At 58.1% G+C, this 26,138-nt stretch overlaps 7 protein-coding genes across 7 annotated transcripts, besides 2 other annotated features; all 7 read right to left on the bottom strand.

The window, feature by feature from the left end:
* On the bottom strand, window positions 1-1,887 carry LPMP_220830 (hypothetical protein; the record flags this gene model as incomplete). The annotated part of the gene is made up of 1 exon (XM_010700781.1): window positions 1-1,887. A coding segment is annotated over one exon (1,887 nt), but the record flags the coding sequence as incomplete, so codon positions are not given.
* A 1,423-nt stretch (window positions 1,888-3,310) lies between these two features.
* Window positions 3,311-3,521: a repeat region.
* A 1,093-nt stretch (window positions 3,522-4,614) lies between these two features.
* On the bottom strand, window positions 4,615-5,736 carry LPMP_220820 (hypothetical protein; the record flags this gene model as incomplete). The annotated part of the gene is made up of 1 exon (XM_010700780.1): window positions 4,615-5,736. One exon carries the CDS (start codon window positions 5,734-5,736, stop codon window positions 4,615-4,617), a length of 1,122 nt encoding a protein of 373 aa, XP_010699082.1.
* Window positions 5,737-6,883: 1,147 nt separating this feature from the next.
* Window positions 6,884-7,378: a repeat region.
* Window positions 7,379-8,447: 1,069 nt separating this feature from the next.
* LPMP_220810 (hypothetical protein) lies at window positions 8,448-10,085 on the bottom strand (the record flags this gene model as incomplete). The annotated part of the gene is made up of 1 exon (XM_010700779.1): window positions 8,448-10,085. The coding sequence occupies one exon, from the start codon at window positions 10,083-10,085 to the stop codon at window positions 8,448-8,450; it is 1,638 nt and encodes a 545-aa protein (XP_010699081.1).
* A 1,851-nt stretch (window positions 10,086-11,936) lies between these two features.
* On the bottom strand, window positions 11,937-14,675 carry LPMP_220800 (hypothetical protein; the record flags this gene model as incomplete). Its single annotated transcript, XM_010700778.1, has 1 exon — window positions 11,937-14,675. One exon carries the CDS (start codon window positions 14,673-14,675, stop codon window positions 11,937-11,939), a length of 2,739 nt encoding a protein of 912 aa, XP_010699080.1.
* A 2,709-nt stretch (window positions 14,676-17,384) lies between these two features.
* Window positions 17,385-17,753, bottom strand: LPMP_220790 (hypothetical protein; the record flags this gene model as incomplete). The annotated part of the gene is made up of 1 exon (XM_010700777.1): window positions 17,385-17,753. One exon carries the CDS (start codon window positions 17,751-17,753, stop codon window positions 17,385-17,387), a length of 369 nt encoding a protein of 122 aa, XP_010699079.1.
* Window positions 17,754-18,889: 1,136 nt separating this feature from the next.
* LPMP_220780 (hypothetical protein) lies at window positions 18,890-21,001 on the bottom strand (the record flags this gene model as incomplete). Its single annotated transcript, XM_010700776.1, has 1 exon — window positions 18,890-21,001. The coding sequence occupies one exon, from the start codon at window positions 20,999-21,001 to the stop codon at window positions 18,890-18,892; it is 2,112 nt and encodes a 703-aa protein (XP_010699078.1).
* Window positions 21,002-22,267: 1,266 nt separating this feature from the next.
* Window positions 22,268-23,107, bottom strand: LPMP_220770 (ribosomal protein L22/L17-like protein; the record flags this gene model as incomplete). The annotated part of the gene is made up of 1 exon (XM_010700775.1): window positions 22,268-23,107. The coding sequence occupies one exon, from the start codon at window positions 23,105-23,107 to the stop codon at window positions 22,268-22,270; it is 840 nt and encodes a 279-aa protein (XP_010699077.1).
* Between the last annotated feature and the right edge of the window lie 3,031 nt (window positions 23,108-26,138).

Below are 26,138 nucleotides of genomic sequence, written 5' to 3'. Positions count from 1 at the left end.
TCCTCGGCCATCCCCACAGAGGAGGCGACGGCAATCGTCCAGCGAAATGGCGCCTGTGTTGGCGGGGTCGCACAGGCTGAACTCGATGGCACGCAGCTCCCAGCGCAAGTAGTTCACCCGGTACAGGAAGGTGGGGTACGAGACCGCATGTAGCAGCGAATCCTCCTGTGCCACCATCTGTAGGTGAGATAGATGTGATGGAGCCGCAGCGGCAGCGGTGGAGGCTGACGCGGTGACGGAGGCGAGAGGGAGGGTACTGTACTCTGCGCCGCAGCTGGCTGGTGCACAGGACGAGTAGGGTGTCCACACTTTGCTGAGAAGGCTGCGCAGCGTTTGACCCCACTGTCGCCACCACGCTGAGTCGCTGATGACCGGTAGCGCCGAGACTGCGCTCGTCGAGGACGCCACCGCACCAGCGGTGAGAGCGGCTTTGCGGTCATAATGAGTTGATCCAGGCGGGGCGCCGATGTGCAGTGGCAAAGGTCCGAAGAGGAATGGACGCATTAGCTCTGATGAGAGTTCATACGTCAGGGAATCCTTGTGACGATGCCGTTCCTGCGCGTTGCGCCGCAAGGCGCCTGTGTGTCCCGCTGTGCACGGGCGGGACGCTGAAGCGACGGAGGCGACCGCCGCCACTGCTGCCAACTTGGCTGCCTCGGGGGTAAATGACGGACGAGGGGTCGAGTACGGAGTCGTTGCTGTGGTGGTGGTGGTGGTGGCATGAGGTGTTGCCGAAGTGCATGCTGAGGAGGGCGAGGCCGCTGCGTCGTCCTCTCCAATGTTACCAGCGCCACTCACTGCAGCAGCGTAGCGGACCTGCACCGCCGGATCCACCATGATTGTGTTTAACAGGTGGCAGAACTCCCACTCGTTCAGGCGGCCGTTATCGCCTAAGTCGAATACTCTGAAGGCGCGCTCGAGTGTTTGCTGTGGGGTGGACAGAAAGGTGAAGAGCACCACGAATTCAGCGTATCCGATCAAGTTGCTTTCGTCGAGATCGATCCAGTGGAAGAGCTGAATGAAGCGCTGCAGCACAGGTGGAGGTAGCTGCAGCAGCCAGGAATAACGGCGCCGCGACTGTCCTCGGCTGCTGATAGCCTTTGCGAATAAAGAGTCGACCGTAGTGCCAGCCGTTCCAGGAAAAGCTCTCGAGGGGTTCTGCTGCATTGCCGCGTCGCTTTTGCGTGTGGCTCCAGAGCCCGCATGACGCCATAACACATCAGCACCACCGTCGTCCGGCAACAAGAGCATGCAGCGAACAAATCCCTCAAGGCTAAGGACTAGCTCGCCTGTTGCTGGGTCACGCATAGCGTAGTGCAGGAATCGATCCTTCAGCTTGTGCGGTGCCGCGCGAAATGCTTCGGCTCTCTTGTTGATGTTCGACTGCGTGGACGCCGAAGACGGTACTTCCGTGTTAGAGGCAGGCTTGACCAAGTGTCTTTCCTCCTCGGTGGCACCACGAAGATGACAATCGGCACACTGGGCGGCGGTGTCGTTGCTACAAACCGGCGAGTTGTGCGTGTGCTCCGCTGTGGTGGCGCTGGTTGCCCGATGTACACCTGTGGCTGCTGCGTTCGCCGTCGCTTCTACCAGCGCTCGTGTTGCCATGTTCAACAGATCACATACACCTCCGTAGAGAGCCAGAAGACTTTCCGTCACGCAAGCCACTCGCGCCGGCCCGCTAGCAGCGTCGATACCGTTCTTCTCGGCTGGGTTGCCGCTACTGCTGCCACCGTGGCAGCCGGACGCCGAGCAACGTGTGTCACAGGTTTGCAAACAGGACCGTGGCGCAACGGGTGTCCTGTCAGGAACGCAAAGGTATGGGGCGGTGCTCACGCCAGCTGCCACGCCGGAGGAGAAAGCCAGCATGCGTCTAATGAGCGTCATCTCGGGAACGCACACCGCACTTCGGCCGTCTGTGACTGGCGATAGATGAAGGCCAAAAGACTCCCCCCTCCTCTATTTCAAAGGCCTCCTAGTGTGCATGAAGGGAGGGAGGGGGTGAGGTATAAGGACGTGCGTGTGCGAGGGGAAGGATAATTTCCACGATACTGCGCCACCGGGAAGGCGAGCAGAGGTGTGTGAGACGAAGGGGCGAGGGGAGAGGTGGTGGTGGGGGGAGGTAGTGTGGTGCAAGGGAGAAGAGGTGCTTAGATGAAACTAGCGAATCAGAGCACGCATACACCTCAGGACGATACGCCAGCAACCCAACAGAGAGGCAGAAAAGCGCATCCACAGAGCCGATGATGATATATTCAGCAGGTAAATCGAGATCCCGAGAGCCTACGACTTTGTGCGTGTGTTTGTCTGCACCCTGTCCCACCTCCGAGTGGCGTTCAGGGCCGGGGCGGGGGAAGAGGAGGAAGGAAGCGGGTGAGCTGTCCGCGTCTAGTGGCATAGCGGATACACGTCTCCGAGAGAAACGTGCATGGAGCCTCTGCAATCCTCACCCCTCTCCTTTCGCCGCACTCTTGTATGACAGTGCACGCGTGTTTGTGTAGCCTCTCCCTCGGTCAACGCCCCGTCCCTCACCACGCCAAACTCCTGATTTCCGCTCCCTGCCTTCCTTCGCTGCCCACATTTTCCTTTTCTCATCCTCTCTCTCCATTGAGCAACAGACGATCTTCGATTAGGATCTCTTCATTCTTCAATACTACTACTGACCCGCTACCGTGTTCGACGCTTGCCTTGATGGCCCCTCCCGCAAGTAGTGAGCCACGTTCACACTGTCTTTTCGGTGGTGCGGTTGACTGCTGTGAGTGAAAATGAGAAGACCTGCTCGACATACCCACAGTGACCCATAAGCGAGAAAACGAAATAAGCAACACGGAAGGGGTACGAAAAAGGAGAGACAAAGGGCGACGGCAAGTGAGCCGTCCAGGCGCAGCGTTGCACCGCCGCTGAGGCACAGCGTGGGGTGTCTGCTGAGGCTCTTTTTGTGCGTTTATTGCGGAAACCGTGCTGAGCTGGGCGATGCTGGTTAAGTTGCTTCTTTCTCCTTTGCTATGAAGTAAAGCGATTTTAGGCCAGTGCCTGTGGACGGGGCGGATGCAGAGAGGGTCGGGAAAGGGAGGGGGCTCCTGGGGCCATCCACGGAGACGCCAGCTGCATTCCCTTCACGGGTAGCGCGTGCGCGAGAAAGTTAAAACGAACCCTCCAAAATACCATTCAAATCAACCGAGCAGGCTGCGTTAGCACGCGCACACCTAAGCGTGCGAGCGAACTCACTGGAGAGGGGGGGGTAGTACACTTGCAGGCCACCCTTCTTTTCCCGCAGGTTTATTTTCCGCTGAGAAGGATACGATTCTTAAGGTAGCTCCGACGCAACGCTATCCAGGACCTGACCGCCGGCATCAGCAGCGACGCTCCGCACTGACATCCCTCTACGTCGTAGGCCCCTGACCCTGTCACCACCAGGGGTGGTCCCGTATTGGCCGGGATAGAGGAGCTGCCTGGCTACCCCGCACAGAGAGAGAGAGAGCAGAGCGCTGGACCCCGGGGAGCCGCGCGCTGAGGTGTTCTCCCAGTTGTTGAGGGAACTACAGAGAAGCGCACCGAGAGCAGAAAAAAAAAGAAAAACGATAATGGGAGGAGGCCAGAGAGCAAGCGGGTGTGTGCCTCTGCCTAGGCGTTGAATCGGGTGCCTATGCGCCTATGTAGTGATTGCTTGCAGGCGCGTGTACTTGTACAGGTAGAGACGAAAAAGAGGCAATGCATATCGTTGTCGGCAGTGAGAAACCGGGGAAACGAGAGGATGTTGACACAAAGACAAATGAACAGTGAAAGCAAAGACACGTCCCCCCCCACACACACAAGCACTTGAGGAGTAAGATAAAATATAAGCAAAATGTTTCAGAGAGCCACCGCAGAGGTGCAGTGAGCATTATTGCGCGTACAAACAACGTTGAAAATAATGCAAGAAGTTAGCACACAACTGAAGCGACTGGACTACTATCATGTCAAGCTAGGCAAACCGGTCGTAAGCCCCGTCACATGACGGCCCATCAACAGCTGTCTTCCTATTTCGCGCGTTCCCTCACCTTCGCTGTCCTCTCTTTCCTTCACATTCCGCCCAAACGCTTCATCAGCGTAACCCCATAACTTCCTGGACACACTTCGCGGGTCACTCTGCTTCGCTTCCGCTCGCACATGCGTTCTCCGGTGTGTGACGCTAGCGTATGTGTCTCGATGAGCGAACTCCAGAAAGAGAGCACGAGAGGAAAGTAAGGAAAAAAAAAGAACAGACAAGTACAGACACACACACACACACGCATATGCACATCCGTATACACATACACAAGAAGATCAATCAATCAATCAATATATATATACATATAGATGTGCCACTACTCAAAGACGCATCCATGCACTTAACGTGAGCACAGACAATGAGCAACAGGATCAGCAGCACGAGTCAATGCCATCGTCTACAGTACTCACATACAGAATCCGAAGCCTAGTAGAGATGAAGGGAAACAAAGTGGGTATCGGATGGCGTGCGCTGGAGGCGACGGGAGGGGAGCAAAAGAAAGAGCGAGAAAAGGCCTTGACACCTACTGTCTCATGCGCTGCTACTCAGGCAGTCATGGCCGATATCCTCTCACTTGGTATCTCCTACTCACCACCCAGCTTATCCTCTGGACGAATGGTCGCCATCGTGTAGAAGCACGGTACTATCGGTACTCTACTATTGTAGTCCACAGCTGCTCCGATCACCGTCGCGTCGCTCATATTTACCAGTGCATCAGCGCCAAGTCCGGGAAAGCTAATAGTAAGCAGATTCCTGGTCTGGATGCAGGGTGTAGCCAGCGTTGGCAACGGTACGCGTTGCGGCATCTTTGACAGGTGCCGCAGCGATCTAGGGAGGCGCAGCTTCACGTCAAGAGCCGCCGAGGCACGAGGGATGAGCTCACCACCTGGTGGCGAGACGACCACCGACACGATCGGCTGAATCGTGTTATACGAGTCCCCCTGCGCGATGAGGTGCTGCTGCTGGCTTAGTGTCACCCGCACCGTTCGAATGGGTGTCTTGAGGCTGGTGTTCATCAGAGAGAGGTGCACATTGAGGTAGTTCGTCGCTGTAGGGCTTGAGGCAGGGCTGGTGTTCCCGCAGCTGCGCCACGGGAGTAGCGCCACAGCCGGCACTGAGACGGATAACGTGACGCTCGCCTTGGGGTCTCTGCTGCGGCCAAAGCATCCGGGCTCGACAGCGAGAGGGATGTCTCGCGTCACCATTGTCTTGTCCGTCCTGCACAGCTGTTCATACTGCTGGCTGGCGATGGTGGGCAGAACGTAGAGAGGAATCTCGGTTCTCTTATCAAACCCGCGCGGAATGTCAGCGATGGCGCGCAGTACGTAGGCAATCTCAGCATCTCCGGCGGATGTGTGACAGTTATACGTCGGTGGCGCGCTTGCCGGAATCTCAAAGTCGAACGGGTACTCATAAATCCCAGGCGCGAGTGAGGCGCCACCGCGGCGGCCGCACTCCTTCGAGAAACCGAAGAAGGTAATGAGGTGCTCGAAGTGGACAAAGGACTGTTGCCGTGTGATGGTGAAGCGGTCCTTCTTGGCCTTGAAGAAGACCGCCTCCTGGCCGCGGGCCACGAGGCGAATCGCCGTCACTGACACCTCTTTCAAAACTTCGACGCGAAGGACGCCGGTAACGTGCTGCCCTGGTAAGCACGTTGTCGCCTCTGTGATGATCAGCAGCCGTATCTTGTCCTTGTCGAGCAGCATCGCCACAGTCGATAATTCAGGGCTGGCTCGAGAATGATGGTGATGAGGGGGAGAAGGCTCGAAGGGAAGGGAGGTGAAGGGGAAGAGGAACTGAGTGTGTGTGTGTATGTGTGCGGGCGGGCGTGTGTGTGTGAGGTGTAAGGGCGGCGGCGTGGCATTGGGGGAGGGGGGGGAAGTAGCAGCAAATGAGTATGGGCCCCAGGGAAAAACAACGCCGAGCAAACAAATAAACTCAAAGCAACATGATGACCACCACACTAGGGGCTTCACACAGAGAGCAGAACACGCACCCACATGCCAGGAGGCGGCGGTCAGATGCACAGAAAAGGCGATGAAGGGGCGAGGGGAAGGACTTGATACGTAAGCCGGAGAGTAAGGCAATAACGTGTAGAAGAAAAGAGGACGCAACTGATGGACGGACAAGATGGGGCGGTGGGCGGGAGGACGAAGGGAGGGGGAGGGAGGGGGGGGGGGAAGGAAACGGTAAGAGGATTTACGAAGAAGCACACAAGGGTAGTATGCGGGCAGATGGATCGATGAGAGACGAGAGAAACGAGAGGCCGACAAGCAATGCAGGCCGGATGTGAAGGCGGAGACATTCCACATGAAATGCGAGAACAATGGAAAGAGCGACGAGCAATAAAAACGCCCGCCCCGTAGCCTTCAGTTGTGCTCGTTCTCCTTTCCTTTTTGTCGGCCCCTCCCCCCCCGGTCAGCTACATTTTGCACCTGGTCGGTATGGCTACGTAGTGGATGAGCGTAGGCGACGCAGTTTCGTTTCCTCGCTGTGGACCTACTCGGGCGTGCCCGCCAGTCTTTCGCGGTATGGACGTTCATTCGGCTTTCCCCTTCGCTTCTGTAGGCTTCTTTTCCCTTTGCGCGGCTACCGATGAGGTGGGTGAGTCAGCCCGTGCCGGTGTTCGTGTCACCCAAAGAGAAAAGAGAGAGAGAAGGGAGCACACTAGGGGCGCAGTGCAGGCCCATAAAAGTACGGGGGCCAACCAGTCGACCAGTAAAAAGCACTGGAAGCGAAAAACAAAGGGCCATAGAGGAGCCGGTGGAGACTAACGTGGCTGTCAAGTTGAGTGTCGAGTCAAACAAGATCAAAGCAGAACTTGAGCTTACGATAGCCGTCACCAGTCGTTTCTTTCGAGGTGTCCCTCCTCGGTCACACAACATAAGCCCAAACGCCACTCTGCCCCCGGCCTCTGACGGGTCCATCGCGTGGTGCGACAGAGCCGTAGGGCACGCACTGCAGCAACACCCACTCAGCCATCGGAGCACGGCATCCACCTCAACCTCGGCCCACCTCCCGCTCCGCGGGTCACTACGTGATGCGCCCTCCCCCCTAGAGTGGCTCAGGCTCTCCACCAGCAGGCAGCGAGGGCTGGATGGGATACGTTCGAGTCACGTCAACACTTCACCTACCACATGAATGGCACAGACCTGTTTGCCGTGACAGGTCGCTCCGACGCAACGCTCTGACGTCCCTCTACGTCGTAGGTCCCTGACCCTGTCGCCACCAGGGGTGGCCCCGCATTGGCAGGGATAGAGAAGCTGCCTGGCTACCCCGCACAGAGAGAGCAGAGCGCTGGACCCCGGGGAGCCGCGCGCTGAAGTGTTCCCCCCTCCGTCATCAGAGTAGTCAACAAAAGAGCTAAAGAAGGGTCGCAGGGTGGGGTGGGGGAGGAATGGTGAGTGAGGAAAAAGAGAAAATGGAGGGAAAGGGGTGGTGGTAGTGGGGCTCTGACGTAGAGCTGAATGGGGAGAGGCAACCACAAAGCGAGAGTCAGAGTCGATGAGCACAGTAAAGAGAGGGAGGACAGTGAAGTAGAGGGACAGCGGAATAGAAAGCGGTGAGGATGAATTAGGAGGAGAGAAGAACACAAGAAGAGAGAGAGACACACACCCACACCCACACACACACACACAAACACGCACACACAAGTGGCACAACGATAAGGGAAAACGGAAGGCGCCAACCTCAATGAGTAAGGGGGGGGGGGTAGAAGAGCCCCAGGTGAGAGGGGAGAGGCAAGGCAGAGACGTGGCAAGATGGAAAGAAATATGTTGGGCGGAGGTGAGCTATCAGAGAGGGAGAGAATGGAGGAGATGATGATTGGGATCTAAAGAGGGGAGGGGGGAGAGTCGCGAGATGTGCGATAGGGGCAAGAGCCTTTGTGTCGAGGCATTTATGTGGAGTGAGGTGGGTGAGGCTGCTGAACATAACAGCACGAGAGCGCACAGATACCGGCACCTAAGAAGGCAACAGGAGAGGGTAAAGGAAGGATGGCAAACGAGGAGCGGTAGGAGAGGTCATACAGGGGAACCAGAGAAATTGAAAATAGGCGCATGCTCGTCTGAGAAGTCACTTTGTCGGCAACAAAAAAAAACTGAGCTGGCGTGCCAGTCGATCTGCGAGGAAGAAGAAGAGGAAGAAAGCCGCGCTGTCCGCCGGCATCCTGGCACGGGGAGAGCGCGGGGACGTATGAATGCCTAATGCGCCCCCGTGTTGCCTGTGCAATCGAATCACCTCGACTTGGAATGTGGCCTCCCCCCTGAGCGTTGCCTTCTTTTGCCTTTGTTTACGTCACCTCACCTGCTCGCTTGCCTCGCCTCCGTCGAAAAGATCGAGACCCGCTTACACGCACCCGCACAGTCAACACGACAACATCGATCTCTCTCACTTCCGATTTCCTGCGTCTTGATAACTACGCGGCCATGATGGAAGTGACGTGTGCTGGGTAAAAGAAGGGAGAACACTTTGCGGGGGAGTGGCGCTCCACAAATATGATCAGCTCGCGCACCGCCTGCAGGAGGTGCGTTGCGTGCTCGTTGTTCAGCAGGTGCGCGATTCGGTTGCGCTCCACCCGCTCCATCGACCGGCGCATGTGCACCTCGCCACCAGAGAAGAGCCCCAGCTTCCAGTTTGCCGTGCCCATGGTGATGTCTACGTAGTCCTGCCGCACCGCCATGAAATTACGCTCTTGCCGCAGGTGGCGCACCACCATGGTGTGTAGGTTTTTCCGAAGGTCGGGCGGGATAATCAAGTCCGCCGCCGCGGTGGATGGCGACGACGCCGCGGCGGAGGTTTCGTGGTCACTGCAGACATACGAAAGTAGCTCCAGCGCGTTCTGCCGGGTACGCGCCAGCGCTCGCCACTTGTCCACTTCCTCGGCAATGGCGCGACCCTGCAGAAGTTGCGCATCGGCCGGGAGCGCGTTTTGGAGGGCAAAGTAGACGACGGGTGACCAGCCCTGCTGCGACGGTGCAAGCAATCCTTCTCGGGGCATGGCGGTCGACGTTAGGCAGCACCGACCGTTGCGTTGGTGCGGGTCGAGGCTGTGCTGCCAGAGCAGCGCGACGAGATACCACAGCGCGGGCAGGAGCTCCGCGAGTTGCTGCTGAGCTTCTGGAACCCCGCCCACTTTAGCATCGACTTTGTTTTTACTGTCCACCACGTCTTTCCGCGGCCCTGCCTCCACCTCCGCCTTGATCTGGGCAAGAAGCTCAAACTCGCGATCCAGCACCGTCATCTCCGGCAGCCCCGTCGCACGCCTGACGGTAGGATTCGGTGTCACGAACTGAGCCAGGATGTAGTCGCGCAGCGCGCGTGGAATAGGGAAGGGAGACGATGACACGGTCAGAGAAACACTCGGCTCAAGGAGAGCACTAGCGGACGGCGACTGATGCTGCGGCTGCGACACGGCGGACGCTAGAGCAGTGGTCGTGACGGAATGACCAGTTGAAGCCAGAGTCTTGTTTGATGCTTGCTCCGCGACCCAGTAGTGTTCCAGCTGGGTGAGGCATGTCTGCAATACTGCGACGCCCATCTCGCGCTGAGCCAAAACGTCCTCGCCGCTCTTCATCAACGGCTGTGCCGACGTGCTGAGCGAAGCGCTAGGCGGGGTGCTGACTGACGCACCCGACCTCACATTGAGCTCGTCACTCGGGTCAGCACAGGACAAACCTGTAGAGGTGTTCACAAGCCCGACCAGCTTCGATTCCTGCTCCATATCCTCCCGGCTGCGCTTTGGGCCTGCCGTGGTCCTGCTGAGTGCCCCTTGTTGCTGCTGCTGCAAGGTTCGCACGCTCTGCAGAGCGACCACATACGGGTCAGAGGTGGCGCTGACGGTTCCAGCAATGCTGCTGCTAGCAGCTGCATGTCTCCCGGTAGCGTTCGTGGCACTCTTGGGGGCTGCTGCCACGCGTTCAGCGAGACCAGGCGTGTGTGCCGGAGGGTTACCACTTACACCCGCCGCTGCAGACGGTTCATCTGAGGTCCCGTGGGGCTGTTGCCGCTGCTTTTGCTTCTTCTTCAGTAGTCCTTGCAGTCCTTCGAAATTCATCTTGGAAACGGTGGTACGCAAAGTGGGAAAGCGCCGTTCTTCTTGTGTGTGTGTGTGTGTGTGTGTGTCCGTATTGACTTCTAAGTTAGTCTCGTTTGCGTCTTGCGGTAGTGGGGGGTTCCGGCGGTCGCAGCCGCCTCTGCACTCTTGCGTTGGTCGGTGGCGCAGGGAAGAAGGCGGAGAGCGGTGTGTGCCTGTGCGTCTGCGTAACGTGCAAAGCCGATCGCTGAGCACAGGGCAGACGAGTCAGACAGCGACGGTGTGGTTCATCAATGGGCGTTGCATGACCGGGATTAGTGAGGTCCAGGGGGGAGAGACACAGCAGAGAAAATTGTGACGGAAAGCAAAGGGTAAGCGCGAAGGAAATACTTGAGGGATGGACAACAGCAGGGGAGGGGGGGGAATGTGAGTTGAGACACACTTGAAGTAGAGAAACAAAGTGAGAGAGGAGGAAGAGGAGGGGTGCGAGACGCCTCGCCTCTTTACAGATGCAAGGGCATTCGCCAACGTACATGGTAGCGACACACTGTGGCTCCGTGCTGCACACGCACACACAATACACCGCGGCAATAAGGCGCGGAAGGCGAAGAAGAAAGAGGGGGAGGGAGCGGCGAAAATGCGACCATTAACTCGTGCTCTAAGAGCGGCTCGTTTTTCCCCCAACACTGCACCCACAAGTGCCTCCGTCGTCTTGTGCACGCTTTCGCTTCCCTGTTGTTTCGCTCCTTCGATTTCGACTCGCTGCACGCAGTACAGGGTACGAGTGCAGCAAGATGCAAGGAGAGAGCGTCACGCGCACATCTGACCCAGACACGGTTTCTTCTGCCACTCGCCCAGCATCCCTACTGCAGGTACACACTCAGGGTGTGTGCTGCTGTTGCTACTACTTCACCCCAGCTCACCCTAATGGGAAGGGCGAGAGCAAATCCTCCCCGCCGAAACAGAACGAGGACGACACAGAAAGGAGAGAAAAGCAGAACGCCTGACAGGAGGTTTGCTCAGAAGGGTGGGAAGAGAAGGGCAAGGCAAAGAAAAGATGTACATGGCGCACGTGTCTGCATAACCTCCTTCCCCCGAGCTCATTGTTTCCTTTGCCTTCTCGTTGCTAGGCTTGTTTACATACATTCACTACATAATGTCAGCAATAGTGCACGGGGGAAGGAGGGAAAGAGAGAGAGGGAGAAAGAGAGCGAGCAAGTGTACGTGTGTGTGTATGTGGGCAATGAACTGCATCACAGCAACAGCAATCGTACACGGCAACAGCAACAAGATACCTCTTACCACTCCACTCCTCAAATGATTAAGCGAGGTGGACAGGTATAGCGGCGGCAGTATGAGTGGCAATCAGGTGGAAAGCAAAAGACGAAAGGGAAAGGGTGGAGAAGGCGCACAAGACATCTCGAAGAGCGGGGGGCTTACACCACCGCCTTCGCACCCGTCTTTCGTCTGGCCTCCCCACGCGAGTCTTCGTCCTAACCCCCCTTTTTTCCTCCCACTCCATTTTTAGTCTACATGAGAAAACACAACGACTCAAGTAAAGCGGCAAGTGCACCTAAAAGAGAGAAGAGCAGCACACCCCAGTAGACGCCTTTCTTTGCCTGCCTGCTGCGAAGCGCCCCCGGTCGTGCAAGCCTGAGAAGTGACGCCTTCACGGAGGGGGTGGGGAGGGGGGGTGAGGAGGGGGGGGAGCAGGGAAGAGTAGCATACGAAGCTCAGCTTCCAACAGCGCGCACGTGGGCATGTCTGGGGGGGGGGGGGAGGGGAGGGGAGACTTGCGCCACCTCTCCTCTCCCCACGACACGCTGACTTCTACCTACGCTGCTGCTTTTTTTTTTGTACACCGTTGATTCACTAGACGGATGCTGTTGTCTGCCCTTTCCAGACCTTCGCCTTTTCCTTTGCCAGTTCAGCCGCCTTGACGCGCACGCGATCGTGCGCTGTCTGAGCGAATTCCTTTGCCACCGGGTTGTACTGCGGGTCTTCGATAAACTGCGCGAACAAGGATTGAATGCGCTTCCGCAGACTGGTCAGAGACGCCTCCTTGCGTCCACGGTGCAGCAGGTCCGCCTCACGATCGATGAGCTCGCAGAGCTCCTGCGTGAGCCCCGAGCTGGCGCTGAACTCCCGCACCGTCCACTTGACACGCAAGAGGGTGTCTACCCGGGTCGCCGCCGCCGATGAGAGGCCAGCAGCGGCGCTGTTCGCTGTCGCAGGGAGGGATGGCGGACTGCGCGCAACGTTCATTGTCATTAGTCCCGCCGACGTCGGAGACGATAAGGAGACAAGGTCGCCTTGCGCTAGGCTTGGCAACGCTGCAAAGGTTTTTACCGTCGTTGCAGAGGCTCCAGAGGTGAGGCACAGTCGCTCGTACAAGTCGCGCAGCTCGGCAGCGCGCTGTGTTTCGGGGGTGCTCACGTGCACGGTGCCCCACTGCTTGGGGGCGGCCATTCGACTCAGCGTCTGCATGAAGCGCTTTTCCTGCTGCGTCTTGCCGACCTCGCGACGGCGCTGGTCGAGTTGCTGAAGGAGCTGCAGCTCCGTCTCCGTGAGCGCCAGCAGCGCCGCCCTGATTTCAGTCGGTGATAGCGACGGGTCGCGCTGGATTCGCGCGGCCTCGTCGGCGCGCCAGTTGAAGATGTCCTGCTTCACGCGCTCAAAGTCAGCAGCGCTGCGCGGGTCATCGCGGCGCAGCTGTGCGGCGTCCTCCACCGCCTTCTGCAGTGCCTCCTCCCGGCGCTGACGTTCCCCAGCGCGGTGCTGACGCGCTGCCTCGGCCACCTCGAGCGCTGTGCGGATGCGTCGCGCCTTCCACTGGCGGTACATTTTCTGAATGATAATCGCCATCTCAACCCGCAGCGCCTGCAGCTCGGCTGCCGTGAAGTACGGCCGAGCCACGACAATAAAGTCGTGAGCTGTATTTAAGAGCAGATCCACGCGCGGCGTCTGAACGCACCCTTCCCGGCGTGTCTGGCAGCTGCGCGAGACGCCGAGGGTCTGCGTCTGGCGAGTGCACCGATTTGCCGCTGAGCCCGTTGCCGTCGCGAAGGTGGAGTAATCCAGGTCGCGATGATAGAGCTGCGTTGCTGCGTGCAGTCGTACCTTCTCCGGGTGACGCTTGTCGCGGTACCCGCCGAGGAACGCTCTTTCTGCAGCTACGGGGCCGTCTTGAAGGACAGCGACAATGGCAAAATTCGGCGCTGCCGTTGATGCCCCGCCACCTGGGCCGGCGCCGCCGCGTCCCCCGTGTGACACCGGCAGCTGCTGAGCGTCATGAATGGCCTGCATGCGACGAATTACTTCATCGTAGCTGTATCCCTGTCTATGTCCGTCAACGAGGGCTTGGGGCGGCACTTCGAACTTGTGCGGCCGCACACGGATGCACCGCGCGACGTAGTTGTCGGGCCCAAGGTTGCAGAGGTGCGCCGGCACAGCCATAAGCGACGCCTGTGCTTCCTCATCCCCGCCATTGCTGTCATCGCGCACGAATCCCGTGCTGTGAGCACCGGCGCTGTGCGCATCCTCGACCTCTGGGAAGGTGATAGAGACCCAGATGGGCTCAGCACGGTCGTTGACAATGCTCCCCGCGGCACCGCTGCTGACGTCGTCTACGTTGCCTGCGCTATTGCAGCCCTCCATGGTACTCGTCACATCACAATCCAGGAAGAGAGTTCCCATGAAGCGAAGGCGTTTGTGCTGGTGGAAGAGCCGAAACGATTGCGGGTGAACAAGGAGGCGCCGGGCGATGCCTTCGAAGAGATCCTTCGCAACAAGAACCCAGTGCGGTGCCACGTAGTCTCTAGGGCTACTGCTTAGACCCGAAGGAGTTGCTGCAGTAGCCTCTGCGTTGACTGGACAGGATATGTTCGGGCGGTGAACGGGTACCGTAAGTCGGGTGACAGCTCCCATTGGAAGCATGGTCACGGTTACCTCGGCCGTTCCGTGCGGTGCTTGAGGGAGAAGGCTCGCGCGCGTCGCGGCCACGGGCTGGTGCTTGAATGCATGAAGGGCAGCCGAGGTATTAGCGGTACTTGTTCGACACTCGCCTAAATCAGCGGCAGCAGGAGCACTAGTACCACCATGATCATCATCACCGTATTGCTGATATTTCTCTGCTACTTTCACGTCCACGTCTGCGTCTACCTGCGTGCCTTGAGTTGGCTGGCGAGCTGCCGCTGTGATGGTTGCATAGTCGCGGTGCTCTGCTACACCCACAAACCTTGAAGGGCTACTGCCTTCACCTCCCTCCGCCACCATTTCCTCGTACTCGGGGGAGTTCACATCGTCGCCGTCACTGACGCTGGGGGGGCAGAGGGTGGAGGAGCCCTGTCGCGGTCGCACATCGCACGCGACATTGACGGCGAGGTCCTCTTCAGCTGTGCGCAGTTGAGCGTAATAGCCCACGTTGTCCTCATTGTGGATGGCCCGCGGAGGAGCGACTTCGTGTCCTACCTCGGAGTCTTCCTCTGCACTATCGACCTCGGTGTGAACAGGCGAGGTCGCCATTGTTTCTGTCACTTCCTGTTCGTTGACACCGCTCTCATCCGAGAGAGACTGCGGCCCGCCAGTGAACTTGCCAGCGCTGCCGCTCATCACTGCCTCTGCTTGCTATAATTCAATCAATATGTATGTATATGTGTGTGTGTTTTATATATTTCCGTAGGGAGTTGCTATGCGATCTCAACAGAAGGGGGGGAGGGGGGGGGGGAAAGCGCTCTGACGAAAGGGAGGTGCGGACGGCGTGTGGAAAGACGGACTTGTGTGAGCGTGTCGATGAGTGTGGACGTTCAAGAAGGGGTGACTGCAAGGCGCCTACCAATGCTGACCTTACTTATGAGGAGTGATGGTCCGAGAGCGACGTGTGGAGAGAACCGAGGCAGCAGCTACGTCAGCACATCAGGCACACACACACACACACGCACGCACGCACCGATGCTTGTACGGGATCTTACTGCCGCAGACGCCTGCTGGTGGCAAAGTCTCTGTCACTCTCACACTCGTTCACACGCGTGTGTGGTTCTCCTCGAATAATAGCCAGCGTCACGCTTCGCGTATTCTTCTTCGCTAGACGACACAGAGATGTGCGGGGTGGTGGTGGTGGGCGGAGGTGCGGCGAAAGAAAGGCCTCCACGTGCACAATCGTAGCGGGAGTGGGTGTGGGCGAGCGAGAAGGGGGGGAGGGAGGGAGGGGAGAGTGGACGAGAGAGAGAGAGAGAGGTGGTGAACGGCGTTACAGGGAAGAAAAGGAGAGGCAAAAAGCGCAACAAGGAAATGGAGAGAGGAGTTGGCAGTTATACCGAGAGAGGTCTGCGGTGCCCGACGCTGGAGCGGTGTTGTTGTTGTTGTGGTGGTGGTGGTGGTGCTCTCTCTGTCACAGACTTCTGACACACACACACACGACGGAAATGGCAGCGAGACGCGACAGGAACTCGTGAGGGGAGAGTAAAGGGGAGGGGGGGGGTATGGGGGACGCTCTGGAGGTGCACCACCGCACACCAGCCATAGAATGTGTCGGCCCATACGGCTACGGTCTCCATCTTCTGGCCTTGTGGCAGGGGAAAGGAGTGGGTGGCGCACCTTCCTCCTCCCCTTCCCACTAGTTGACTCACTTATCCCGATGTCCGGTGCCGCGTTCCGTGTGTGGCTGTCTCGTGCTTCCATTTCCCTTTACTTTTGGGTCCCAAGTAAGGGGGGAGGGCGTAGAGAGGAAGGTCAACGAATACACCAGTGAGCACGAGCAAAGGGGAGAGGGAGACAGACACCGAATACAGAGACGAAGAGAGGGGGAGGCGAGTGGTAGAGGGGGAGGCAGCTTTTTTTCCATTACAACCCGCCTCCTCTTTTCTCCTCCTCCTCACTGGCCTTCATCATCAGTAGCTTCATCTGCTCCTGTACCAGTTGCTCATTCCCTTGCTGATAGGTGATGTAGGCCACTGCCCCGACTGCAACCACTGCCGCGATCCCTCCAACGGCGCGCAGCATCTTTTTTCGTAGAAGTATTTTGAGGGGTTGTTGTAAGAGGGTGATAGTGGAATAAAAAAGAACGCTAGATATCCATCCCTCAATACCGCCAACCCCTGTGTTGAGAGAGGAGAGGAGAGAGGGAGAGAGGAGAGGGAGAGGAACGAAAGCCTCTTCGCTAAGTCATAAAGTTCCCTTGTGAAAGTGGGAAAAGGCACCAGGAAAGAGGTCGACGTCGCAACATGCGTACGCTGGCCAATGTGCAGGTGCGGCTAGGAGGCTGTTTACATCAGCAGGAGACGTGAATGTGAAAGCTAATGGAGGGAGGGGGAGAGAGAGGGAGGGAAGGAGGATGGGGGGATGGGAGTGGACAGGTGAGGGAGCTGTTCTGTGTTCCTGCAAGACGAGTGGTTGGCAACGGGGTGTGCTGATGCACTGGCGAGGCATACCCGCTCCCAGGCCACAGTCGCTTGGGATTTCATTCTTCTATCCTAGTTTCACACCACAGGAGCGGGAGGGACTATTGTGATCAAGGGCTGAGAGACTCACTCGCACACGCGTGTGCAAAGCGTCGATGTAAGGGCTGGGATAAAGACAGCATGCCTCAACCTCTTTCTCTGTTCCCTTGTCGCAACCCCCCCCTCTCCTCTCTCTCTCCCGCGGTCTGTGTGCTCGCTTTTCTCGATCTTCTTGCTTACCAAAAGGCACTGCTAGACGCCCAGAACATCACCCAAGAGGGGAGAAAAAGAAAAACAGAAACGAACAGCGCTCGCAGCTGATGTCTCCGCCCTCTGCTAGACACGTCAGGCATCCCCCCATCACACCTCTACACAGAGACCCATACCCACAACCCACCTACACCCACTGGAAGAGCTGCATAGGGTGCATCCTTTGTTTGGGTTTCTTTGATTTCACTCTTCTTCACTCATCCTCTTGTGTTTTCCCGCAAGCTTGACTTCTGACCCCGCCACACCCCTGACACACGCATGCGTTTGCCCCCCTCTCCTGCCTACATCACACTTACAGCGACACAGACGAACGTACGAGCAGACACAGGCACACAGAAGAAGCTGAGCGTGCATGCCATCGTTCAAGAGCAGATCGACGGCGATTCTGGAAGAAAAAGGTAAAAACCACTACTACCGCGCGCGTTGTATGCCCAGCGCGTGCATCCTCGTCAGCTGTATGTGCAGCTGTGCCAGCATGTGAGCGTGACTGGCTCTGTTCGGGTGTATGACCCGCAGTGGGTCACACATACACACAGACAGAGAGACAGAGAGCAACAAAAGTGCGGCCTAGCGTCCTCAACTGCTCAGCTCACTTTTTCCCCCATTCCGCTCTCTACTTCACCTGTTTCTGAACTTGCTCCATAATAATCTTGTGGAATTCCTCCGTGGTCTGGTGCGGCTTCACCACGGGCTTCCCGCACAGCTCGTAGGTCGACGATTCAGCATTGTGGGCGAGGTTGCTCAGCGCATCTGTCGCCTCTTGCACCTCAAAGAACTTCGACTCCGCCACTTCTGCCTCTGGTGCTGGGCTACACTGGCTATCCTTGATGCGGGCCGCAGCGATGGCCTTGTCCTCCATGATCTTGCTACCCACACCACCATTGCCAGACGCCGGACCAGTGTTGGGCCCCTGCTGCTGCTTGTACTGTAGCACACGGGGGCTCACCCACTTCCCCCCAGACGTCTTGTTCGCGGACGACATTACTCACTGTCGTTTCGCGGAGGGCTTTGTCGGGTGTCGACTGAGTCACGGGGGGGGGGGAGGCGTGTACTTTCGTCTTTGAAGTGCGCCTTGCGTGCCTATCCTTCTCGTGCAGCTGGTGAAAGTGTATTGCGTGCGAGGGCTTTGACTTGCACAAAAAGGCAAAAAGGGCCGGTCCCTGTAGACGGTCGTGCGTGCGCGTGTGTAAAGGAGTAGTCGACAAGGGGCAGTGGTGTATGTATGGGTGCCTGTGGGAGAGGTGGAAGAGGGCTGCTGACACGTGCACGCGCTCACTCACGGCTCTAACAGGAATACACTTGCAAGAGGGAGCGAAAAGGAAAAGTAGGAGGGGTGGGACAAGTCAGTGGACAGAGAGGTTGTGTGTGTAGGCGAAGATAGCACGAAGGCTGGAGAAGGGCACGGGACCACAAGGCACAACAGACTAACAGAACACACCGACAGACAGACCAAACTGGAGTTGAGCGCATAAAAGTTTCACTTTGCACGACCAGTGAGGAAGTGGGTGAGAGGAGTATGTGGGAGGGGGTGAGTGGGATAGAAAGGGTGGCGATGGGGTGAAGGAGAGGGGGAGATGGAGAGCGGAATGGCGAGGCAGAAGGCACTAGAGGAATGGTGGGAATGATGAAGCAGAAAAGACCCCCAAAAGTGGCAAGTGCCCCTCCGAGTGTGCATGTGCTTGGCGAGAATGCACTGGGCATGTGGGGAACGCATTTCCCCCTCCCCGGTCGCAGAAGAGCAGGAGTGCCGGAGTGCCGGAGTGGATAACACCAATGCCCACGCACACATGTGTATGTGGTGGTGGTGGTGGGGACAACGAACGCTTTGGCTCACTTATCATTATCTTCGCCAGCTGCACTGCGCCCCGATGCTTCAGCGCCGACGCTCACCTTGTCGTGTTAGCTCACTCACTTCTTTGCACCGGATGGAGTAGAGGGAGGAAAAGTAAATACGGCACTTCTGTAGCCCTTCTTGGATTGTGTGTTGGTGAATGCTCAGTCATACACCGACGCACGCACATGCATAAGCGACAAATAGGAGAGTCGCCCCTCGTTCACATCAACGTGCCCCTTTCTCACCGCCTTTTCTCCTTCGGCGTCAGTAGCTCGGTGGCCTTCTCACACCCTTGATAACCACACACGCCACGCCTCCGTATCGCGCCGCAGGTCAGGACAGGCCAGCCGCTCCATCACGGTGGTGGGCTCGTCATCCATTTCCAGTTCCGTCAGCGGCTGCGTCAATACCGTCGTATACAGCAGCGCTTTCATGTGCGAGACGCTCATGACGCCGTTGATTGCGGTGTGGCCGGTGGGGGAGGCCACTGTAGTGGTCACTGTTTTACGCCCTGCGAAATGGCAGATATCAGCTGCAGACCCACCGCGGTCATCATCGCCACCGCGGCGAGAGCGATACGTTGACGCAGAAGCGTCGGTCTCCGGCCCTCCCAAGGGGCCTTTCGAATACCGGCGCACCTTTGTAGCAGTTGCACTATCGTTACCGCCTCGGTCACGGCTGTCGACGCCCTTGCCCTTATCCCCCTCGACTGCCTCGTTCCCGTCATCGACGTTCTCCTCGTTCTCTTCGGCTGCTGCTGCTGCTCGGGACAGCTGCGCCTCATACAGCTCCACCTTCCAACGCAAAAAACTGTACGTGCCGCGCCGGCGCGACATGGCAGGCCACAGCGACGAGCCACCGCAGTTCTTGCTGTTGCTACTGCCGCCGTTGCTGACGTGCCCGGGGGCGCTCGTGGTGGATGGGGGAAGGCTGATGAAGTAGTCGTTGCTCGTGCCGTAGAGATACGCTCCGGCAAGGAGAGGCGCACCCCAGGGAAGGCGCGGGTGATTACGTGATGGCGCAAGTGCGCCTTCTGGGAAAACAAGCGCGGCGGTCGCGGGTGAAGGTGACACGAATGCCGCAAAGCCATAGGACGAGGCGGGCACGGACGGTACTACGCTGGCGCCGCTGAAGCCAGAGCTAAGAGTAGCTGCCCTTGTGCTGGATTCGGCAGATCCGCCAGCTGCTGCCCTCTCCGGAATCGGTGGTAGTCTCTGTTGGCGCCACTGAAGCCACAAACGGTAAACAGCGGCACGCCAAGCATCACGTTGAGCGTCACCGCCGCGTTCGAAGGGGACTGCGGCTTCAAGGGATAGGAGACGCTGCAGCGCTGCTGCTGTGCGCTGCGACTGGGACCACGTGCGCCACTCGAGGCCCACTACCTCGTGTTCGATCTCGCGTCGCGCCGACTCGGAGAGTTCGGCACATCGTTGTGGATCGTGGCAGCTGCAAACGTACCCTGTAGTCCTGGAAGCAGTGCTCGGCTCACCGCTTGGCAGGTCTTCGGCCGAGGTAGTGATGGGGGTGTTTGGAGCCTCGATGTACTGTGATGGCCTTTGCGCATTGCCTCGGGCCGCTGATGCGTACAGCGCTGGCACGCCTGCTGCCACCAAGTCGACTAGCTGAGTTGCCGACAGGGAAAATATAGAGTCCTCTGCGATGCTTTGCGGTCGTGGGGGAGCGAGGGGGTGAGGGGTGAGGCGTGTTGTGGCATCCGATTGAAGGACAATCGACGGTGCCGGCATTGTTGGAGATGCTCCATCCTTGGAGTCGAATACCTCTGCTTTGACGACCGAAGCGGTACCTGTGGAGTCATGTCGGGCGGCCTTTACTGCGTCTCGCACGCGCCGCAGAAGGCGTTGGAGGTCAGCACCGCCGTACTGTGCGTCGCTTGCGGTTCCTTCACCCCCGCTAGCTTTTAACAGCTGCCCGTGCTTTGCTAGAGCTGGCTCGAAGTCGTCCAAGAGAAAAACTGGCGGCACCTCGACATTCCGCTGATGATGAAGCGCCGAGAAGCTTGTCACATCTGTTGAGGAGCTCACACTGAGCGCTTCGCGTCGGCCGCTGGACGAGAGCGTCGCAACCTTGCTCTTGCCTTTGGGGAAATCAAGTACCGAGGATGCCACGCCAGCGTCGACAAGCCCACTACTTTGGCCGCGCATTGTGTGAGAGGAAACACCACCACTGCCGATGCCACCACCTGCATTCGCATAGAGCTGGTAGAGAGAAGCGTAAGGCACATCCTTCTGCAGCCACTGCGTCAGCGACGCCTCAGGCCAGCTGAAGCAGTACGACTGCTCATCCTCCAGTGGCAGAAGCTGCAAGCGCTCATGGACGGTGACTGCGCGCTCCTCGGAAGGGTCCAGCGGTCTGTACCGCTTGCGGGAGGTGCTCATGGCTGTTGAGCGAGCAGGATGCCACGCCGCCTCTACAGCGTTGTTCTTCTCTTGTACCTTGTCGTTATGTGGGAGTGCTTTTCTCACTTTACGAAAAGCGCGTACGGGTGTGTGTGTGTGTGTGGTTCCACTGTTTCCTTCCTTCCTCAACTTACTCCCCCCCTCTTGCACTCAGCCAAGCATGAAAACCACGCTCGGCTGATCTGGAGCCCTTTAAGCAGCCCCCTCGTCCCTTCTTGGCGTAAGTGGGGTTACTGCGGCCCCTTCGAAAGAGTCCGTTTAGACTCCTGCACACTCATGCACACACACAACGCCCGGTATCGTTGTGTGTGGAGGTGCGTAGGGCCGTGCGCCTGTGTGTCTCTCCTCCGCACCTTTCGAGGACCGTAAGAGAGGAAAAGAGAAGTGAGCGGCAGGGTGAAGCGAGTTAAGCAGAAGACACAGACAGAGAGGCACAGGCAGACAGAGTGTGTGTGTGTGCGCAAAAATAAAGCCCAGCGCATACACGGCAGGATAGGCGAGCGATGAGAATAAATAATTCGTGTGCCGAGTGGCCCTGTCTCCTTCGCTACTGTAGGTGGATAATTCATGAGCAGCTGCAGCAGCAGTACCGACTCCCCTCTCCTCTTGCAGCTTCGTCGTCCCTGCGTTACTCCTCAAGAACTAGACTGGACCAAAAAGGGAATCCTGCCCTCGATGTACTGTCATGTGTGGGCGTGCGTTGTTGTGTCTGCGCGCCTACGGGACCTGCATGCTTAACCATGAGAAAGTGTGCGCAGGAGTGGGTGCGTGGGTTAGTTGATGTTCTTGTTTAGAGGCCATAGAGGGAGCAATGGGGGAGCGCAAGACACAACCACTCAACCAAATAAATCGCGGCTTGGAAGCGTCACAGCATTCCTCACCGTGACACTCATAGCAAAACTGCCTTCACTTCCTCCAGCAACTCACGAGCAATAGACGAGCACACACACACACACACGCGCGCGCGCAAGTTCTCCCACCCAAAACGAAACAGGACAGCCACAGGTGCGTGTGCGTGTGAAAGTTCGAGCAAAGCGAAAAAGAATCACAGCAGAAGTCGTGAGCAAGGGGCTACCAAGACGTAGTGGGGGAAGGGATGGAGAGAGGGATGTGAGTTACGCAGCTACTCCTCCCCCTCCGCTCTAATGCAGCGTTGACTGAGGTCGTTGTGTACCACCAAGCCATTTGTGCTGTGCACCTCATGCTTGAGGTAGACACAAACAGGTACGGCTATGGTAGCTTCGTTTAGATACCCTCAGCAGTGATGGCAGGCACGTCCAGCACGATCGGATCTGTCCGCAACCCAGCACGTTTCATCGTCATCAGCGACGCGTACGGGATCGCCGTGCGGTCTGGCAACACCATTTCTGGATCCTCGGCAAGGGTCAGCAGCAGGTGAGAGGACTTCTTTGTCTTCCAAGCGTAGTACCCACGACTGCGAATGTCCACCTGCTTGTCTGTCGGCCCCGGCATGCAGGTGATGTAGGCGATACGCAGGCGGTCCTTGTCGAGCCCTTTGCTTTCTGCTCCTTGTTGCGCCAGCTCTAATGCTCGAAAGACGGCCATGTGACCCTTACGTGGAGACAGCTTGCACTGCGCCATGGCTTCGCGAACTGAGAGTCCGCGGAGCACGCTCAGCTCAATGTCCAACTTTTTCCACGCCGATGGAACAGCCTTCATCATGAAGCTGTACTGTGGCAACTGATCCTGGGCTTTCTGCAGCTCCGACTCAAGTCGCTCGCAGTACAGTTTCCAGTTCACCTGGTACATGACACCGTCTTCTTCCACCAAAGCCCAGCGATCCTCCCTCACCCGCTGGCTGTTCACCACCTTCTCCCAGCGGTTAACATCTGGGATGTTTGCCTTCGTGATCCAGAGGGAGCGCCATAACGTGCGGTCGAGTAAGATGCGTGGGGTGCTGCCCATGTGTTTCTGAATCGCAAACGGGCGGGCGGAGGAGTACTGGCGCTTGTACCATAGCTCACGAGCGTAGTGCTTCTGCGTCGCGAGGAACTGGCTGCCGACGTTCTGCCGCTTTGGTGCGGGGCGCAGACCAATGTTGTACCGAGTGGCTGGCTTCGGCATCCTGCAGTTGTGTGAAGTACCTTAGTGTGTGTGTGTGATGACCGTGAGTGTGCGTACACCCTTATCCAAAGGCGCTATGAGTCCCCGCGCGCTACCCCAGATGCACCCTCACTTGCCTCTTTTCACCTGGCGGGCAGCGGAGGGCACTAGAGTGAGAGGAGAGGGAAAATGGTCCAGAGGCGTCTAAGCCGCGTCTAGGCACGCACCTCTATGTTGGAATGGTAGGGGGCGGAGGTGAAGTGAGCGCGGTTCAGTGAAATTGGCGAAAAGGGGGAAAAGGGAAAGTGGAGCATACATGGCAAGGGGAGTAAACTGCAGGAGACGCAGCATGACGGCGATGTGCACGAGTACGCGAGTCGGTGGCGGCAGCGGCGGAGGGTGTGTAGAGGTGTGCAAATTGAGCCGGAAGGGCGTCGTAAATTGGCGTACATGTCGGCACCACGTTAGCACACACACACACACACAGTCGAGCTCTCATTCATTGGGGTTTCAAAAAACAAATCAAAGCCTGTTTGTCGCGTCTCTCTTCGGAGGATCGAAGCCGGTGTGAGACGTGAGAGAAGAACAAGAAGAGGGAGGGAGGGAGGGGAACGCATGGCTTCGCGGTGGACACAAAGGGAAAGAAAAGAGAGGATCCCCGAAGAAATAAGATCAGAGCACAAGTAGAAGAGAACCACCCCATAAGAGAAGAGCTGTAGGACACATGCTTTGGTAATATGCTGACCTGATGACCCACGTATTGGCCATTGATTGGCCCCTAGTGAACTATTGATAGAGGAGAGGAGGATGGAAAGAGCCTGGCACACGCACGGATCAGCACCCCAGGTACGCGAGCTTCATGTATTCCCGCAGAACAGGGCAAACAAGGGGATTGTTATCACCCGAGATTTTCTTCGGCGGTACCCGCGTATGTTTCTTCAGTACTCGCGAAGGTCGCAGCTGCGTTTCGCTAGAGTATTTTCTGTAGTTAAATACCGACAACCATGTCGTAATCCTCTAACTGATTTCACGCTGCCGACAGTCGTTCGGTTACTTTTCTCCCGCCCTCGCACAGCGGGGGGAAAGGGTGCCGCTCGGAGGTGACAGCGCGCGACACATCCTTCACATACGAGCGGGCGAGAGACGAACTCAGCGTGGGGTCGTACTCCCCAAAGCTATGCAACAGTGTGCCAGCGGGATTCAGTGGATCGGCTATGCAGAAGACGGTGACCTCGATGCCCTGCTCGTAGAGCCAACCGTGCGTGGGCACTCGCCCAGCTTGCCCACCGACAGGCCACGCCCAACGCCACCAACCCCATTCAGCTGTGTGTTTGCACATTCAGCAAAGGAGGGGAAGTGGGCTGTCGCCAGCACAGCCCCTCAGCACAGTGGCAGCGCCTTCTCTGGATGGGTTGACGCAGCACCCCTGGGCAGGTCAAAGTACTACCTCACTGGGCTGCCCTCGTGCGAGCACGTCTCACGTCATCCGACTCGTTTAGCCATGGCTGCTGGCACGCAGCCATGCGTTGAGCTGTGGGAAGGTGAGACGTAGGGCTGCCGCTTCGATGCTCCCACCACGCACAGTGATGAGCGTATGCACCCCATCCACCGAGAGACGTGGCTGTAAAGCAAATCGCATCGTTGCCTCCGTCATTGGTAGGAGGAGGTGCGATTGTACGCCATACCGGCCCACGTACGGCGCACGAGCTGTGCATCCAACATGGGCAGCTCGAGACGTGCCGTGGCGTCAAGGCACAGCAGAGGGCCATCCCATCCAAGTCCACCGTGGACGGAGTGAGGTTTGTCTCTGCACGCCCGCGCTAGCGAAAACGCCCACGCGGGGTTGAGGAAGGAGTGGTGGTGGTGGTGGTGGTGTGCAGCATGCAGGATCGATGCAAAGGGCCGGATGGAGAGCCCTGGATTGCGCAGCGCCACGGTCAGCTTTGCAAGACGCTGGGGAGGGCAGCTCACCAATCCTCCCCTTTCGTTCCGCATGCACTCCGCTCTTAAAAGTATGCTTGCCTCGGCAGCCAAACCCAACGGCGACTCGTCCCCCATGCGTGCCCGCGACTCACGCTCCGGGGGCGTGAGAGGGTCGGCCACGCAGATCTGACCAGCGATGCGACGCACCGCCGCCACGAGATCGTCCTCCGGAGCCTCTTCTGCAGCGACCAAAGTCTTGCCAGTCATGGCCATAGCCGCCACAGGGGATGGGGTGATGATGCCCACGGTGGTTCAGGCCACACCCTGGCCCACGCCCACGTCCCAGCGCGCGCCGGTGGATAGCGGGCATCGTTCTCAGAGGAGATTTGGAGAGGGCGTGTCAATGCAGCAAACTGAGCTTCCGCCTCCGTGAGGCGCTGCCACGCCCATTTGTGCGCTACATCTCTTCTCTACAGGTGTCCTGCACCCGCCCCCCTGCCGTTTCCGCTGAGCTACCGCCCACCACGAGGCGCGTGTGCGCAGACCTGAGCAACTCCGTGTTCGCCTCCACCGTGAGGGGCTGAAATGGGGAAAGAGGAGAAGAGGGGGGCGCAGTTCAGGCTGGGGATAGCGTGCGAGACGGTAAGCGGACGCTCCTCTGGCAGGTCGAGGGCCCTGAATAAGTTGTAGGACTCCGCTTGTGGCGCCCGAGGCCCCCAGGCGCCAGCTGTGCGCCGACCAGTACACGCGTTTCTTCATGTCGTCGGCCCAGCACCGTGGACCAGCCGATGCTTTTCGTGATCCGTTTGGCAGCAGGCATCATCGAACGCCTTCTCCTGCTCCGCGTGACGACCAACGAGTGCGGAGACCGGAGGGGGGGGGAGAGTAGATCGCTCGTCGCTCCTTCCGTTCAAGAAAGGTAGCGAGGTCCAGAGCGCGGGAACGCCCCGATGCGCTCCAGAAGAGTCCCTTGTATGGCTGCATGGAGGACTCGAATGCATTTGCTTTCTTCTCTTTCAGATGCTTTCCCCGTCAAGGTGGCGCTTCACGTATGGCCGTGCAGCCCATCTCACCCGTGCGGCAGCCAGCCTTTCACCCGAGGCACCGTTGAAATGGAGCCTACATGAAA

Source organism: Leishmania panamensis, assembly GCF_000755165.1.
Source record: "Leishmania panamensis strain MHOM/PA/94/PSC-1 chromosome 22 sequence".
Classification (NCBI taxonomy): domain Eukaryota; phylum Euglenozoa; class Kinetoplastea; order Trypanosomatida; family Trypanosomatidae; genus Leishmania; species Leishmania panamensis.
This window is presented reverse-complemented; position numbering and strand designations above follow the sequence as displayed.